The following is a 15,755-nucleotide window of genomic DNA, read 5'->3' as shown; positions in this document are numbered from 1 at the left end:
GTACTAAAGACAAGTTGACCGAGCCAGATGAAGAGCAGTGCTGGAATAGTCACGCTAAGGCCAGGTGAGAGGTGTTCAGATCACACGCCCGTAGACCTACACTAACTAGTCCTATAACTAGTCTGATGAGTTGACCCTCAGCTGGTCCAGAACTATGGTACTCTGACTCCTTGGTACAGAACAAGGGAGACCCAGTGTTGTAGACTCTCAGCTGGTCCAGAACTATGGTACTCTGAGTCCTTGGTACAGAACAAGAGAGAACCAGTGTTGTAGACTCTCAGCTGGTCCAGAACTATGGTACTCTGAGTCCTTGGTACAGAACAAGAGAGAACCAGTGTTATAGACCCTCAGCTGGTCCAGAACTATGGTACTCTGAGTCCTTGGTACAGAACAAGAGAGAACCAGTGTTGTAGACTCTCAGCTGGTCCAGAACTATGGTACTCTGAGTCCTTGGTACAGAACAAGAGAGAACCAGTGTTATAGACCCTCAGCTGGTCCAGAACTATGGTACTCTGAGTCCTTGGTACAGGACAAGAGAGAACCAGTACTACAGCGATGCCAAGGTCAGATAAGACAGACATATTGTTTACCTGTGAATCTCTGACACTTTATGGATATGGTGAGATGTTCTCATCTATTCCTGTACAATAACGTGTTCATAGATGCTTGGAATGAAAGCCAGAAGCTCTCTCTCTCTCTCTCTCTCTCTCTCTCTCTCTCTCTCTCTCTCTCTCTCTCTCTCTCTCTCTCTCTCTCTCTCTCTCTCTCTCTCTCTCTCTCTCTCTCTCTCTCTCTCTCTCTCTCTCTCTCTCTCTCTCTCTCTCTCTCCTCCCTCCCTCCCTCTGTTCCTCTACCCCTCCATCCCTCTGTTCCTCTACCCCTCCATCCCTCTGTTCCTCTACCCCTCCATCCCTCTGTTCCTCTACCCCTCCATCCCTCTGTTCCTCCACCCCTCCATCCCTCTGTTCCTCTCCCCTCCATCCCTCCATCCCTCTACCCCTCCATCCCTCTGTTCTTCTACCCCTCCATCTCTCTGTGCCTCCACCCCTCCATCCCTCCATCCCTCTCCCCCTCCATCCCTCTGTTCCTCCACCCCTCCATCCCTCCATCCCTCTCCCCCTCCATCCCTCTGTTCCTCCACCCCTCCATCCCTCCATCCCTCTGTTCCTCTACCCCTCCATCCCTCTGTTCCTCTACCCCTCCATCCCTCTGTTCCTCTACCCCTCCACCCCTCTGTTCCTCCACCCCTCCATCCCTCCATCTCTCTGTTCCTCTACCCCTCCATCCCTCTGTTCCTCTACCCCTCCATCCCTCTCCCCCTCCACCCCTCCATCTCTCTGTCCCTCTCCCCCTCTACCCCTCCATCCCTCTCCCCTCCATCCCTCTGTTCTTCTACCCCTCCATCCCTCTACCCCTCCATCCCTCTGTTCCTCTCCCCCTCCATCCCTCTGTTCTTCTACCCCTCCATCCCTCTCCCCCTCCATCCCTCTGTTCTTCTACCCCTCCATCCCTCTCCCCCTCCATCCCTCTACCCCTCTACCACTCCATCCCTCTGTTCCTCTCCCCCTCCACCCCTCCATCCCTCTACCCCTCTACCCCTCCATCCCTCTGTTCCTCTACCCCTCCATCCCTCTCCCCCTCCACCCCTCCATCTCTCTGTCCCTCTCCCCTCTACCCCTCCATCCCTCTGTTCCTCTACCCCTCCATCCCTCTGTTCCTCCACCCCTCCATCCCTCTGTTCCTCTACCCCTCCATCCCTCTACCCCTCTACCCCTCCATCCCTCTACCCCTCCATCTCTCTGTGCCTCTACCCCTCCATCCCTCTACCCCTCCACCCCTCCATCCCTCTGTTCCTCCACCCCTCCATCCCTCCATCCCTCTCCCCCTCCATCCCTCTGTTCCTCCACCCCTCCATCCCTCTGTTCCTCTACCCCTCCATCCCTCTACCCCTCTACCCCTCCATCCCTCTACCCCTCCATCTCTCTGTGCCTCTACCCCTCCATCCCTCTACCCCTCTACCCCTCCATCCCTCTGTTCCTCTCCCCCTCCACCCCCTCCATCCCTCTGTTCCTCTACCCCTCCATCCCTCCATCCCTCTACCCCTCCATCCCTCTGTTCCTCCACCCCTCCATCTCTCTGTTCCTCTCCCCCTCCATCCCTCCATCCCTCTACCCCTCCATCCCTCTGTTCCTCTCCCCCTCCATCCCTCCATCCCTCTACCCCTCCATCCCTCTGTTTCTCTACCCCTCCATCCCTCTGTTCCTCTACCCCTCCATCTCTCTGTTCCTCTACCCCTCCATCCCTCTGTTTCTCTACCCCTCCATCCCTCTGTTCCTCTACCCCTCCATCCCTCTGTTCCTCCACCCCTCCATCCCTCTGTTCCTCCACCCCTCCATCCCTCTGTTTCTCTACCCCTCCATCCCTCTGTTCCTCTACCCCTCCATCCCTCCATCCCTCTACCCCTCCATCCCTCTGTTTCTCTACCCCTCCCAGAGTCATAACTACAGCAGATGGTGTCATAAAAGATCAATTAATTTCCCTGTTTGTGCCAGTTCTTCCCCCACCCTTCCCCACCACCAAACCACCCTGGCTAGGTAAGTGGAGCTTGGATGGTCCCTACGCCAGCTTCTGGATGACTTCTGGATGAATGAAACATTGATGGGCATCAGACAGCCAGACAGGCCAGGGCCCAGATCTCTGGAGGACCTCAGGGAAGCAGACAGCCAGACAGGCCAGGGCCCAGATCTCTGGAGGACCTCAGGGAAGCAGACAGCCAGACAGGCCAGGGCCCAGATCTCTGGAGGACCTCAGGGAAGCAGACAGCCAGACAGGCCAGGGCCCAGATCTCTGGAGGACCTCAGGGAAGCAGACAGCCAGACAGGCCAGGGCCCAGATCTCTGGAGGACCTCAGGGAAGCAGACAGCCAGGCAGGCCAGGGCCCAGATCTCTGGAGGACCTCAGGGGAAGCAGACAGCCAGACAGGCCAGGGCCCAGATCTCTGGAAGACCTCAGGGAAGCAGACAGCCAGACAGGCCAGGGCCCAGATCTCTGGAGGACCTCAGGGAAGCAGACAGCCAGACAGGCCAGGGCCCAGATCTCTGGAGGACCTCAGGGAAGCAGACAGCCAGACAGGCCAGGGCCCAGATCTCTGGAGGACCTCAGGGAAGCAGACAGCCAGGCAGGCCAGGGCCCAGATCTCTGGAGGACCTCAGGGAAGCAGACAGCCAGACAGGCCAGGGCCCAGATCTCTGGAGGACCTCAGGGAACAGGAGAGGACTGGATCAGAGAGAGAGGACTGGATCAGAGAGAGAGGACTGGATCAGAGAGAGAGGACCCAGCAGAACTGGAGAGGACTGGATCAGAGAGAGAGGACTGGATCAGAGAGAGAGGACTGGATCAGAGAGAGGGACCAATAGACAGGGAGAGAGGGACCAATAGACAGGAGGAGGGAGTAGGGAGAGAGGGACCAATAGGAGGAGGGAGTAGGGAGAGAGGGACCAATAGGAGGAGGGAGCAGGGAGAGAGGGACCAATAGGAGGAGGGAGTAGGGAGAGAGGGACCAATAGGAGGAGGGAGTAGGGAGAGAGGGACCAATAGGAGGAGGGAGTAGGGAGAGAGGGACCAATAGGAGGAGGGAGCAGGGAGAGAGGGACCAATAGGAGGAGGGAGCAGGGAGAGAGGGACCAATAGGAGGAGGGAGCAGGGAGAGAGGGACCAATAGGAGGAGGGAGCAGGGAGAGAGGGACCAATAGAAGGAGGGAGCAGGGAGAGAGGGACCAATAGGAGGAGGGAGTAGGGAGGGAGGGACCAATAGGAGGAGGGAGTAGGGAGACAGGGACCAATAGGAGGAGGGAGCAGGGAGAGAGGGACCAATAGGAGGAGGGAGCAGGGAGAGAGGGACCAATAGGAGGAGGGAGTAGGGAGAGAGGGACCAATAGACAGGAGGAGGGAGTAGAGAGAGAGGGACCAATAGGAGGAGGGAGCAGGGAGAGAGGGACCAATAGGAGGAGGGAGTAGGGAGAGAGGGACCAATAGGAGGAGGGAGCAGGGAGAGAGGGACCAATAGGAGGAGGGAGCAGGGAGAGAGGGACCAATAGGAGGAGGGGAGCAGGGAGAGAGGGACCAATAGGAGGAGGGAGTAGGGAGAGAGGGACCAATAGACAGGAGGAGGGAGTAGGGAGAGAGGGACCAATAGGAGGAGGGAGCAGGGAGAGAGGACCAATAGGGAGGAGGGAGTAGGGAGAGAGGGACCAATAGGAGGAGGGAGTAGGGAGAGAGGGACCAATAGGAGGAGGGAGTAGGGAGAGAGGGACCAATAGGGAGGAGGGAGTAGGGAGAGAGGGACCAATAGGGAGGAGGGAGCAGGGAGAGAGGGACCAATAGGAGGAGGGAGCAGGGAGAGAGGGACCAATAGGAGGAGGGAGTAGGGAGAGAGGGACCAATAGGGAGGAGGGAGTAGGGAGAGAGGGACCAATAGGAGGAGGGAGCAGGGAGAGAGGGACCAATAGGAGGAGGGGAGTAGGGAGAGAGGGACCAATAGACAGGAGGGAGTAGGGAGAGAGGGACCAATAGGAGGAGGGAGTAGGGAGAGAGGGACCAATAGGAGGAGGGAGTAGGGAGAGAGGGACCAATAGGAGGAGGGAGTAGGGAGGGAGGGACCAATAGGAGGAGGGAGTAGGGAGAGAGGGACCAATAGGAGGAGGGAGCAGGGAGAGAGGGACCAATAGGAGGAGGGAGTAGGGAGAGAGGGACCAATAGGAGGAGGGAGTAGGGAGAGAGGGACCAATAGGAGGAGGGAGCAGGGAGAGAGGGACCAATAGGAGGAGGGAGTAGGGAGAGAGGGACCAATAGGAGGAGGGAGTAGGGAGAGAGGGACCAATAGGAGGAGGGAGTAGGGAGAGAGGGACCAATAGGAGGAGGGAGTAGGGAGAGAGGGACCAATAGACAGGAGGGAGTAGGGAGAGAGGGACCAATAGGAGGAGGGAGCAGGGAGAGAGGGACCAATAGGAGGAGGGAGCAGGGAGAGAGGGACCAATAGACAGGAGGGAGCAGGGAGAGAGGGACCAATAGGAGGAGGGAGCAGGGAGAGAGGGACCAATAAGAGGAGGGAGCAGGGAGAGAGGGACCAATAGGAGGAGGGAGCAGGGAGAGAGGGACCAATAGGAGGAGGGAGCAGGGAGAGAGGGACCAATAGGAGGAGGGAGTAGGGAGAGTGTAGAATGCAGGAGGGATTGTGCAATCAGCATTACTAGTCCTGTCTGGTTGGATTATACAGCCCAGCTTTACGACCTGTTCAGGACCACTGACAGCTGCTCTCTGAGTGCTGGAGAATCTCTTCAGGACCACTGACAGCTGCTCTCTGAGTGCTGGAGAATCTCTTCAGGACCACTGACAGCTGCTCTCTGAGTGCTGGAGAATCTCTTCAGGACCACTGACAGCTGCTCTCTGAGTGCTGGAGAATCTCTTCAGGACCACTGACAGCTGCTCTCTGAGTGCTGGAGAATCTCTTCAGGACCACTGACAGCTGCTCTCTGAGTGCTGGAGAATCTCTTCAGGACCACTGACAGCTGCTCTCTGAGTGCTGGAGAATCTCTTCAGGACCACTGACAGCTGCTCTCTGAGTGCTGGAGAATCTCTTCCTCTATTGGACCACTGACAGCTGCTCTCTGAGTGCTGGAGGACCACTTCCTCTTGAGAACGCTCCACACGATCCATTTAATTGAATAATTTCCTTTCCAATGAAATGTGATTGTATTTTAATAGGTGTTCCTCAGAGATGTACCTGAACAGGTGTTGTTGTTATCCTCCGTCTCCCAGGTATTTTCCTGAGGTGGTGAAAGACGGCCTCACCAACCAGCTGAACAACCCTGAGGTCGCGGTGGACATCACTAGACCGGACACTCTGATTCGCCAACAGATCATGACGCTCAGGGTGATGACGAACAAGCTGAAAAACGCCTACAACGGAAACGACATTTTCTTTCAGGACTCCAGTAAGTTCCAAACGATACCCTATTCTCTCTGTAGTGCACTACCTTGACCAGGGCCCATAGGGAATAGGGTTCTATTCTCTCTGTAGTGCACTACCTTGACCAGGGCCCATAGGGAATAGGGCTCTATAGTGCACTACTTTGACCAGGGCCCATAGGGAATAGGGTTCTATTCTCTCTGTAGTGCACTACCTTGACCAGGGCCCATAGGGAATAGGGCCCTATTCTCTCTGTAGTGCACTACCTTGACCAGGGCTCATAGGGAATAGGGCTCTATTCTCTCTGTAGTGCACTACCTTGACCAGGGCTCATAGGGAATAGGGCTCTATTCTCTCTGTAGTGCACTACCTTGACCAGGGCTCTCTGTAGTGCACTACCTTGACCAGGGCTCATAGGGAATAGGGCTCTATTCTCTCTGTAGTGCACTACCTTGACCAGGGCCCATAGGGAATAGGGTTCTATTCTCTCTGTAGTGCACTACCTTGACCAGGACCCATAGGGAATAGGGCTCTATTCTCTCTGTAGTGCACTACTTTGACCAGGGCCCATAGGGAATAGGGCTCTATTCTCTCTGTAGTGCACTACCTTGACCAGGGCCCATAGGGAATAGGGTTCTATTCTCTCTGTAGTGCACTACCTTGACCAGGGCCCATAGGGAATAGGGCCCTATTCTCTGTAGTGCACTACCTTGACCAGGGCTCATATTGAATAGGGCTCTATTCTCTCTGTAGTGCACTACTTTGACCAGGGCCCATAGGGAATAGGGCTCTATTCTCTCTGTAGTGCACTACTTTGACCAGGGCTCATAGGGAATAGGGCTCTATTCTCTCTGTAGTGCACTACCTTGACCAGGGCTCTCTGTAGTGCACTACCTTGACCAGGGCTCATAGGGAATAGGGCTCTATTCTCTCTGTAGTGCACTACCTTGACCAGGGCCCATAGGGAATAGGGTTCTATTCTCTCTGTAGTGCACTACTTTGACCAGGGCCCATAGGGAATAGGGCTCTATTCTCTCTGTAGTGCACTACCTTGACCAGGGCCCATAGGGAATAGGGCCCTATTCTCTGTAGTGCACTACCTTGACCAGGGCTCATATTGAATAGGGCTCTATTCTCTCTGTAGTGCACTACTTTGACCAGGGCCCATAGGGAATAGGGCTCTATTCTCTCTGTAGTGCACTACTTTGACCAGGGCCCATAGGGAATAGGGTTCTATTCTCTCTGTAGTGCACTACTTTGACCAGGGCCCATAGGGAATAGGGCCCTATTCTCTGTAGTGCACTACCTTGACCAGGGCTCATATTGAATAGGGCTCTATTCTCTCTGTAGTGCACTACTTTGACCAGGGCCCATAGGGAATAGGGCTCTATTCTCTCTGTAGTGCACTACTTTGACCAGGGCCCATAGGGAATAGGGTTCTATTCTCTCTGTAGTGCACTACCTTGACCAGGACCCATAGGGAATAGGGCTCTATTCTCTCTATAAGTGCACTACTTTGACCAGGGCCCATAGGGAATAGGGCTCTATAGTGCACTACTTTGACCAGGGCCCATAGGGAATAGGGTTCTATTCTCTCTGTAGTGCACTACTTTGACCAGGGCCCATAGGGAATAGGGTTCTATTCTCTCTGTAGTGCACTACCTTGACCAGGACCCATAGGGAATAGGGCTCTATTCTCTCTATAAGTGCACTACTTTGACCAGGGCCCATAGGGAATAGGGCTCTATAGTGCACTACTTTGACCAGGGCCCATAGGGAATAGGGCTCTATTCTCTCTGTAGTGTACTACTTTGACCAGGGCCCATAGGGAATAGGGCTCTATTCTCTCTATAAGTGCACTACTTTAACCAGGGCCTATAGGGAATAGGGCTCTATTCTCTCTGTAGTGCACTACTTTGACCAGGGCCCATAGGGAATAGGGCCCTATTCTCTCTACAGTGCACTACCTTGACCAGGGCCCATAGGGAATAGGGCTCTATTCTCTCTATAAGTGCACTACTTTGACCAGGGCCCATAGGGAATAGGGCTCTATTCTCTCTGTAGTGCACTACTTTGACCAGGGCTCATAGGGAATAGGGCTCTATTCTCTCTGTAGTGCACTACCTTGACCAGGGCTCTCTGTAGTGCACTACCTTGACCAGGGCTCATAGGGAATAGGGCTCTATTCTCTCTGTAGTGCACTACCTTGACCAGGGCCCATAGGGAATAGGGTTCTATTCTCTCTGTAGTGCACTACTTTGACCAGGGCCCATAGGGAATAGGGCTCTATTCTCTCTGTAGTGCACTACCTTGACCAGGGCCCATAGGGAATAGGGCCCTATTCTCTGTAGTGCACTACCTTGACCAGGGCTCATATTGAATAGGGCTCTATTCTCTCTGTAGTGCACTACTTTGACCAGGGCCCATAGGGAATAGGGCTCTATTCTCTCTGTAGTGCACTACTTTGACCAGGGCCCATAGGGAATAGGGTTCTATTCTCTCTGTAGTGCACTACTTTGACCAGGGCCCATAGGGAATAGGGCCCTATTCTCTGTAGTGCACTACCTTGACCAGGGCTCATATTGAATAGGGCTCTATTCTCTCTGTAGTGCACTACTTTGACCAGGGCCCATAGGGAATAGGGCTCTATTCTCTCTGTAGTGCACTACTTTGACCAGGGCCCATAGGGAATAGGGTTCTATTCTCTCTGTAGTGCACTACCTTGACCAGGACCCATAGGGAATAGGGCTCTATTCTCTCTATAAGTGCACTACTTTGACCAGGGCCCATAGGGAATAGGGCCTCTATAGTGCACTACTTTGACCAGGGCCCATAGGGAATAGGGTTCTATTCTCTCTGTAGTGCACTACTTTGACCAGGGCCCATAGGGAATAGGGTTCTATTCTCTCTGTAGTGCACTACCTTGACCAGGACCCATGGGAATAGGGCTCTATTCTCTCTATAAGTGCACTACTTTGACCAGGGCCCATAGGGAATAGGGCTCTATAGTGCACTACTTTGACCAGGGCCCATAGGGAATAGGGCTCTATTCTCTCTGTAGTGTACTACTTTGACCAGGGCCCATAGGGAATAGGGCTCTATTCTCTCTATAAGTGCACTACTTTAACCAGGGCCTATAGGGAATAGGGCTCTATTCTCTCTGTAGTGCACTACTTTGACCAGGGCCCATAGGGAATAGGGCCCTATTCTCTCTACAGTGCACTACCTTGACCAGGGCCCATAGGGAATAGGGCTCTATTCTCTCTATAAGTGCACTACTTTGACCAGGGCCCATAGGGAATAGGGCCCTATTCTCTCTGTAGTGCACTACCTTGACCAGGGCCCATAGGGAATAGGGTTCTATTCTCTCTGTAGTGCACTACTTTGACCAGGGCCCATAGGGAATAGGGCCCTATTCTCTCTGTAGTGCACTACTTTGACCAGGGCCCATAGGGAATAGGGCCCTATTCTCTCTACAGTGCATTACCTTGACCAGGGCCCATAGGGAATAGGGCCCTATTCTCTCTACAGTGCACTACCTTGACCAGGGCCCATAGGGAATAGGGCCCTATTCTCTCTACAGTGCACTACCTTGACCAGGGCCCATAGGGAATAGGGCTCTATTCTCTCTGTAGTGCACTACTTTGACCAGGGCCCATAGGGAATAGGGCTCTATTCTCTCTGTAGTACACTACTTTGACCAGGGCCCATAGGGAATAGGGCCCTATTCTCTCTACAGTGCATTACCTTGACCAGGGCCCATAGGGAATAGGGCCCTATTCTCTCTACAGTGCACTACCTTGACCAGGGCCCATAGGGAATAGGGCCCTATTCTCTCTACAGTGCACTACCTTGACCAGGGCCCATAGGGAATAGGGCCCTATTCTCTCTACAGGGAATAGGGTTTTTTGCGTCTTACTGAAGTCAGGTGATTAAATACATAAACTACTGTTGAAAAGTTTGGAGTCACTTAGAAATGTCCTTGTTTTTGAAAGAAAAGCACATTTTTTTTGTCCATTAAAATAACATCAAATTGATCAGAAATACAGTGTAGACATTGTTAATGTTGTAAATGACTATTGTAGCTGGAAACGGCTGATTTTTAATGGAATATCTACATAGGCGTACAGAGGCCCATTATCAGCAACCATCACTCCTGTGTTCCAATGGCACATTGTGTTAGCTAATCCAAGTTGATCATTTTAAAAAGGCTAATTGATCATTAGAAAACCCTTCTGCAATTATGTTAGCACAGCTGAAACACTGTTGTACTGATTAAAGAAGCAATAAAACTGGTCTTCTTTAGACTAGTTGATTATCTGGAGCATCAGCGTTTGTGGGTTCGATTACAGGCTCAAAATGGCGAGAAACAAAGAACTTTCTTCTGAAACTCGTCAGTCTATTCTTATTCCATGAGAGAAATTGGAAAGAAACTGAAGATCTCGTACAACGCTGTGTCCTACTCCCTTCACAGAACAGCGCAAACTGGCTCTAACCAGAATAGAAAGAGGAGTGGGAGGCCCCGGTGCACAACTGAGCAAGAGGATAACAGACGCCTCACAAGTCCTCAACTGGCAGCTTCATTAAATAGTACCCGCAAAACACCAGTCTCAACGTCGACAGTGAAGAGGCGACTCCGGGATGCTGGCCTTCTAGGCAGAGTTGCAAAGAAAAAGCCATATCTGTGACTGGCCAATAAAAATAAAAGATTAAGTTGGGCAAAAGAACAAAGACACTGACTGGACAGAGGAACTCTGCCTAGAAGGCCAGCATCCCGGAGTTGCCTCTCCACTGTTGACGTTGAGACTGGAAACCCAATCATGGTGCTGTTGGATCCAGATATGGGAACCCAGACATGGTGCTGTTGGATCAGGCCAACTTATTTCTATTGTGTGGGCTCTCTCCGTATCTCTCTCCGTATCTCTCTCCGTATCTCTCTCTGTACTCCGTATCTCTCCGTATCTCTCCGTATCTCTCTCCGTATCTCTCCGTATCTCTCTCCGTATCTCTCTCCGTATCTCTCCGTATCTCTCCGTATCTCTCCGTATCTCTCCGTATCTCTCTCCGTATCTCTCTCCGTATCTCTCTCCGTATCTCTCCGTTATCTCTTTCCGTATCTCTCTCCGTATATCTCTCCGTATCTCTCTCCGTATCTCTCTCCGTATCTCTCTCCGTATCTCTCTCGTATCTCTCTCCGTATCTCTCTCCGTATCTCTCTCCGTATCTCTCTCCGTATCTCTCTCCGTATCTCTCCGTATCTCTCCGTATTCCTCCGTATCTCTCTCCGTATCTCTCTCCGTATCTCTCTCCGTATCTCTCCGTATCTCTCCGTATCTCTTTCCGTATCTCTCTCCGTATATCTCTCCGTATCTCTCTCCGTATCTCTCTCCGTATCTCTCTGTATCTCTCCCCGTATCTCTCTCCGTATCTCTCTCCGTATCTCTCTCCGTATCTCTCTCCGTATCTCTCCGTATCTCTCCGTATCTCTCCCCGTATCTCTCTCCGTATCTCTCCGTATCTCTCCGTATCTCTCTCCGTATCTCTCTCCGTATCTCTCTCCGTATCTCTCCGTATCTCTCCGTATCTCTCCGTATCTCTTTCCGTATCTCTCTCCGTATATCTCTCCGTATCTCTCTCCGTATCTCTCTGTATCTCTCCCGTATCTCTCTCCGTATCTCTCTCCGTATCTCTCTCCGTATCTCTCTCCGTATCTCTTTCCGTATCTCTCTCCGTATATCTCTCCGTATCTCTCTCCGTATCTCTCTCCGTATCTCTCCGTATCTCTCTCTGTATCTCTCTCCGTATCTCTCTCCGTATCTCTCTCCGTATCTCTCCGTATCTCTCTCCGTATCTCTCTCCGTATCTCTCTCCGTATCTCTCTCGTATCTCTCTCTGTATCTCTCTCCGTATCTCTCCGTATCTCTCTCCGTACTCCGTATCTCTCTCCGTATCTCTCCGTATCTCTCCCCGTATCTCTCTCCGTATCTCTCCGTATCTCTCCCCGTATCTCTCTCCGTATCTCTCCGTATCTCTCTCTGTATCTCTCTCTGTATCTCTCTCCGTATCTCTCCGTATCTCTCTCCGTATCTCTCCGTATCTCTCCGTATCTCTCTCCGTATCTCTCTCCGTATCTCTCCGTATCTCTCTCCGTATCTCTCCGTATCTCTCTCCGTATCTCTCCGTATCTCTCCCCGTATCTCTCTCCGTATCTCTCCGTATCTCTCCGTATCTCTCCGTATCTCTCTCTGTATCTCTCTCTGTATCTCTCTCCGTATCTCTCTCCGTATCTCTCTCCGTATCTCTCCGTATCTCTCCGTATCTCTCCGTATCTCTCTCCGTATCTCTCTCTGTATCTCTCCGTATCTCTCCGTATCTCTCCGTATCTCTCTCCGTATCTCTCTCCGTATCTCTCTCCGACCTCTCCGTATCTCTCCGTATCTCTTTCCGTATCTCTCTCCGTATATCTCTCCGTATCTCTCTCCGTATCTCTCTCCGTATCTCTCTGTATCTCTCTCCGTATCTCTCTCCGTATCTCTCTCCGTATCTCTCTCCGTACTCCGTATCTCTCTGTATCTCTCTCCGTATCTCTCTCCGTATCTCTCCCCGTATCTCTCTCCGTATCTCTCTCCGTATCTCTCTCCGTACTCCGTATCTCTCTCCGTATCTCTCCGTATCTCTCCCCGTATCTCTCTCCGTATCTCTCCGTATCTCTCCGTATCTCTCCGTATCTCTCTCCGTATCTCTCACCGTATCTCTCCGTATCTCTCTCCGTATCTCTCCGTATCTCTCCGTATCTCTCTCTGTATCTCTCTCTGTATCTCTCTCTGTATCTCTCTCCGTATCTCTCCCGTATCTCTCCGTATCTCTCCGTATCTCTCCATATCTCTCTCCGTATCTCTCTCCGTATCTCTCCGTATCTCTCCGTATCTCTCCGTATCTCTCCGTATCTCTCTCCGTATCTCTCTCCGTATCTCTCTCCGTATCTCTCCGTATCTCTCCGTATCTCTCTCCGTATATCTCTCCGTATCTCTCTCCGTATCTCTCTCCGTATCTCTCTGTATCTCTCTCCGTATCTCTCTCCGTATCTCTCTCCGTATCTCTCTCTGTATCTCTCTCCGTATCTCTCTCCGTATCTCTCCCCGTATCTCTCTCCGTATCTCTCTCCGTTACTCCGTATCTCTCTCCGTATCTCTCCGTATCTCTCCGTATCTCTCTCCGTATCTCTCTCCGTATCTCTCCGTATCTCTCCGTATCTCTCTCCGTATCTCTCACCGTATCTCTCCGTATCTCTCTCCGTATCTCTCTCCGTATCTCTCCGTATCTCTCCGTATCTCTCCGTATCTCTCCGTATCCCTCTCTGTATCTCTCCGTATCTCTCTCCGTATCTCTCTCCGTATCTCTCTCCGTATCTCTCTCCGTATCTCTCTCCGTATCTCTCTCCGTACTCCGTATCTCTCTCTGTATCTCTCTCCGTATCTCTCTCCGTATATCTCTCCGTATCTCTCCGTATCTCTCTCCGTATCTCTCCGTATCTCTCTCCGTATCTCTCCGTACTCCGTATCTCTCTCTGTATCTCTCTCCGTACTCCGTATCTCTCCGTATCTCTCCGTATCTCTCTCCGTACTCCGTATCTCTCCGTATCTCTCCGTATCTCTCTCCGTATCTCTCCGTATCTCTCTCCGTATCTCTCCGTATCTCTCCGTATCTCTCCGTATCTCTCTCTGTATCTCTCTCCGTATGGGCGACAACCTCGAAAAACTTAAAAAACTAGAAAACTAGTAAAACTCAAAACTCAAAAAACTGGAAAACTCAAAAAATGCTAAAAACATAAAAACACTAAAAACTCTAAAAATTAAAAAAATTATAGAAAAATTATAAAAAAGCCAAATAACTGAATTCCACCTGGATAGGCTGAAATGCAATTTTTTTCATTTTACACTAAAATTTAACAATTTCAGGTGTTATTTCGACCTCATAGTGTGGAAATATATATTGCCAATGTTGACTTTACCGTCGAGTGGAAATCGCTCAGTCATTATTAGGGTTTTGAATAACACTGGATGTGACAACAACATTTACATTTTAGTCATTTAGCAGACGCTCTTGTCCAGAGGGACTTACAGTAGTGAATGCAGACATTTATCTTTATTTATTTTAATTTTTTTCCCATACTGGTCCCCCGTGGGAATCGAACCCACAACCCTGGGGTTGATCAAGGCAGTAAACCTTCAGACGGTCAGCTATCTGCTTTGAGTCTGTTTGGATCCTCACTCATTGTGCTGTGTGTGTGTGTGTGTGTGTGTGTGTGTGTATGTGTGTGTGTGTGTGTGTGTGTGTGTGTGTCGTGTGTGTCCGTCCTGTGTGTGTGTGTGTGTGTGTGTGTGTGTGTGTGTGTGTGTGTGTGTGTGTGTGTGTGTGTGTGTGTGTGCGTGCGTGTGTGTGTGTGTGTGCGTGTGTGTGTCCGTCCTGTGTGTGTGTGTGTGTGTGTGTGTGTGTGTGTGTGTGTGTGTGTGTGTGTGTGTGTGTGTGTGTGTGTGTGTGTGTGTGTGTGTGTGTGTGTGTGTGTGTGTGTGTGTGTGTGTGTGTGTGTGTCTCTCTCTAGGCGACGAGGGCAGCGGTAGCGGTAGTGGCTGTCCAGAGCGATGTACCACAGAGTTTGTGTTTGTGGGTTCGGAGTCCCCCGTGGTCGGAGCGGACAGGAGCGACGAGCGAGTTTCGACTGCATCAGGCAGCGCCTCGCATCCGTCCAGAACTTCTCTACCGCTGCTACTGACCTTCTCTCTCACGGCGCTGTCCTGGTCCAGGAGATAATAATACCAGCCGGGCTGAGAGGACCACCCCGCCGCTACGACCTCTGGCACCAATCAGACAGCCAGCCAGCCGGTCGGGGTACTGACTGTTAGAGTTCTCTAACCAGAACCGGACTCGTACTACCCTTTCGGACCCTTTCGGACCCCCCCCTCCCCCCACCACCAACACCATGAAGAGAGATGGTCACAGTTAGTTTACTGTAGTAGACTGAGGATTGGTGTGAGTGTTACAGTGCTGCATCCTGCTTTGGCCCCAAAGAGCTCTCTGCTCTGCTCTAATCTGTTCTAATCTGTTCTGCTCTGTTCTAATCTGTTCTGCTCTGTTCTAATCTGTTCTGTTCTAATCTGTTCTGTTCTAATCTGTTCTGCTCTAATCTGTTCTGCTCTAATCTGCTCTGTTCTGCTCTGCTCTAATCTGCTCTGTTCTAATCTGTTCTGTTCTAATCTGTTCTGCTCTAATCTGCTCTGTTCTGCTCTGCTCTAATCTGCTCTGTTCTGCTCTGCTCTAATCTGTTCTAATCTGTTCTGCTCTGTTCTAATCTGTTCTGTTCTGTTCTAATCTGTTCTGTTCTGTTCTAATCTGTTCTAATCTGTTCTGTTCTAATCTGTTCTAATCTGTTCTGTTCTGTTCTGCTCTGTTCTAATCTGTTCTGTTCTGTTCTGATCTGTTCTGCTCTGTTCTAATCTGTTCTGCTCTGTTCTAATCTGCTCTGTTATAATCTGTTCTGCTCTTTTCTAATCTGCTCTGCTCTAATCTGTTCTGCTCTTTTCTAATCTGTTCTGCTCTGTTCTAATCTGCTCTGTTATAATCTGTTCTGCTCTTTTCTAATCTGCTCTGCTCTAATCTGTTCTACTCTGTTCTGCTCTGTTCTTCTCTGTTCTAATCTGTTCTGCTCTGTTCTACTCTGTTCTAATCTGCTCTGCTCTGTTCTAATCTGCTCTAATCTGTTCTAATCTGTTCTAATATGCTCTGCTCT

At 51.2% G+C, this 15,755-nt stretch overlaps 1 protein-coding gene across 2 annotated transcripts in view; it reads left to right on the top strand.

Annotated features, from left to right (window-relative positions):
* LOC106575058 (glypican-6) overlaps nucleotides 1–14,920 on the top strand; it is a 360,069-nt gene extending 345,149 nt beyond the window's left edge. For both annotated transcript variants that reach the window (XM_045699649.1, XM_045699651.1), the window contains 3 exons: nucleotides 1–64; nucleotides 5,818–5,993; nucleotides 14,571–14,920. The exon at nucleotides 1–64 is cut by the window's left edge and continues 67 nt beyond it. In XM_045699649.1, the coding sequence (XP_045555605.1) occupies nucleotides 1–64; nucleotides 5,818–5,993; nucleotides 14,571–14,779 (449 nt within the window). In that variant the 3' untranslated portion in view covers nucleotides 14,780–14,920. The remainder of the gene's footprint in view (nucleotides 65–5,817; nucleotides 5,994–14,570) is intronic.
* Nucleotides 14,921–15,755: the final 835 nt, after the last annotated feature.

Source organism: Salmo salar, chromosome ssa17 (genome assembly GCF_905237065.1).
Source record: "Salmo salar chromosome ssa17, Ssal_v3.1, whole genome shotgun sequence".
NCBI lineage: Eukaryota > Metazoa > Chordata > Actinopteri > Salmoniformes > Salmonidae > Salmo > Salmo salar.
The sequence above is the reverse complement of the archived record's forward strand: the minus strand, read 5'-3'. Positions and strand labels throughout refer to the sequence as shown.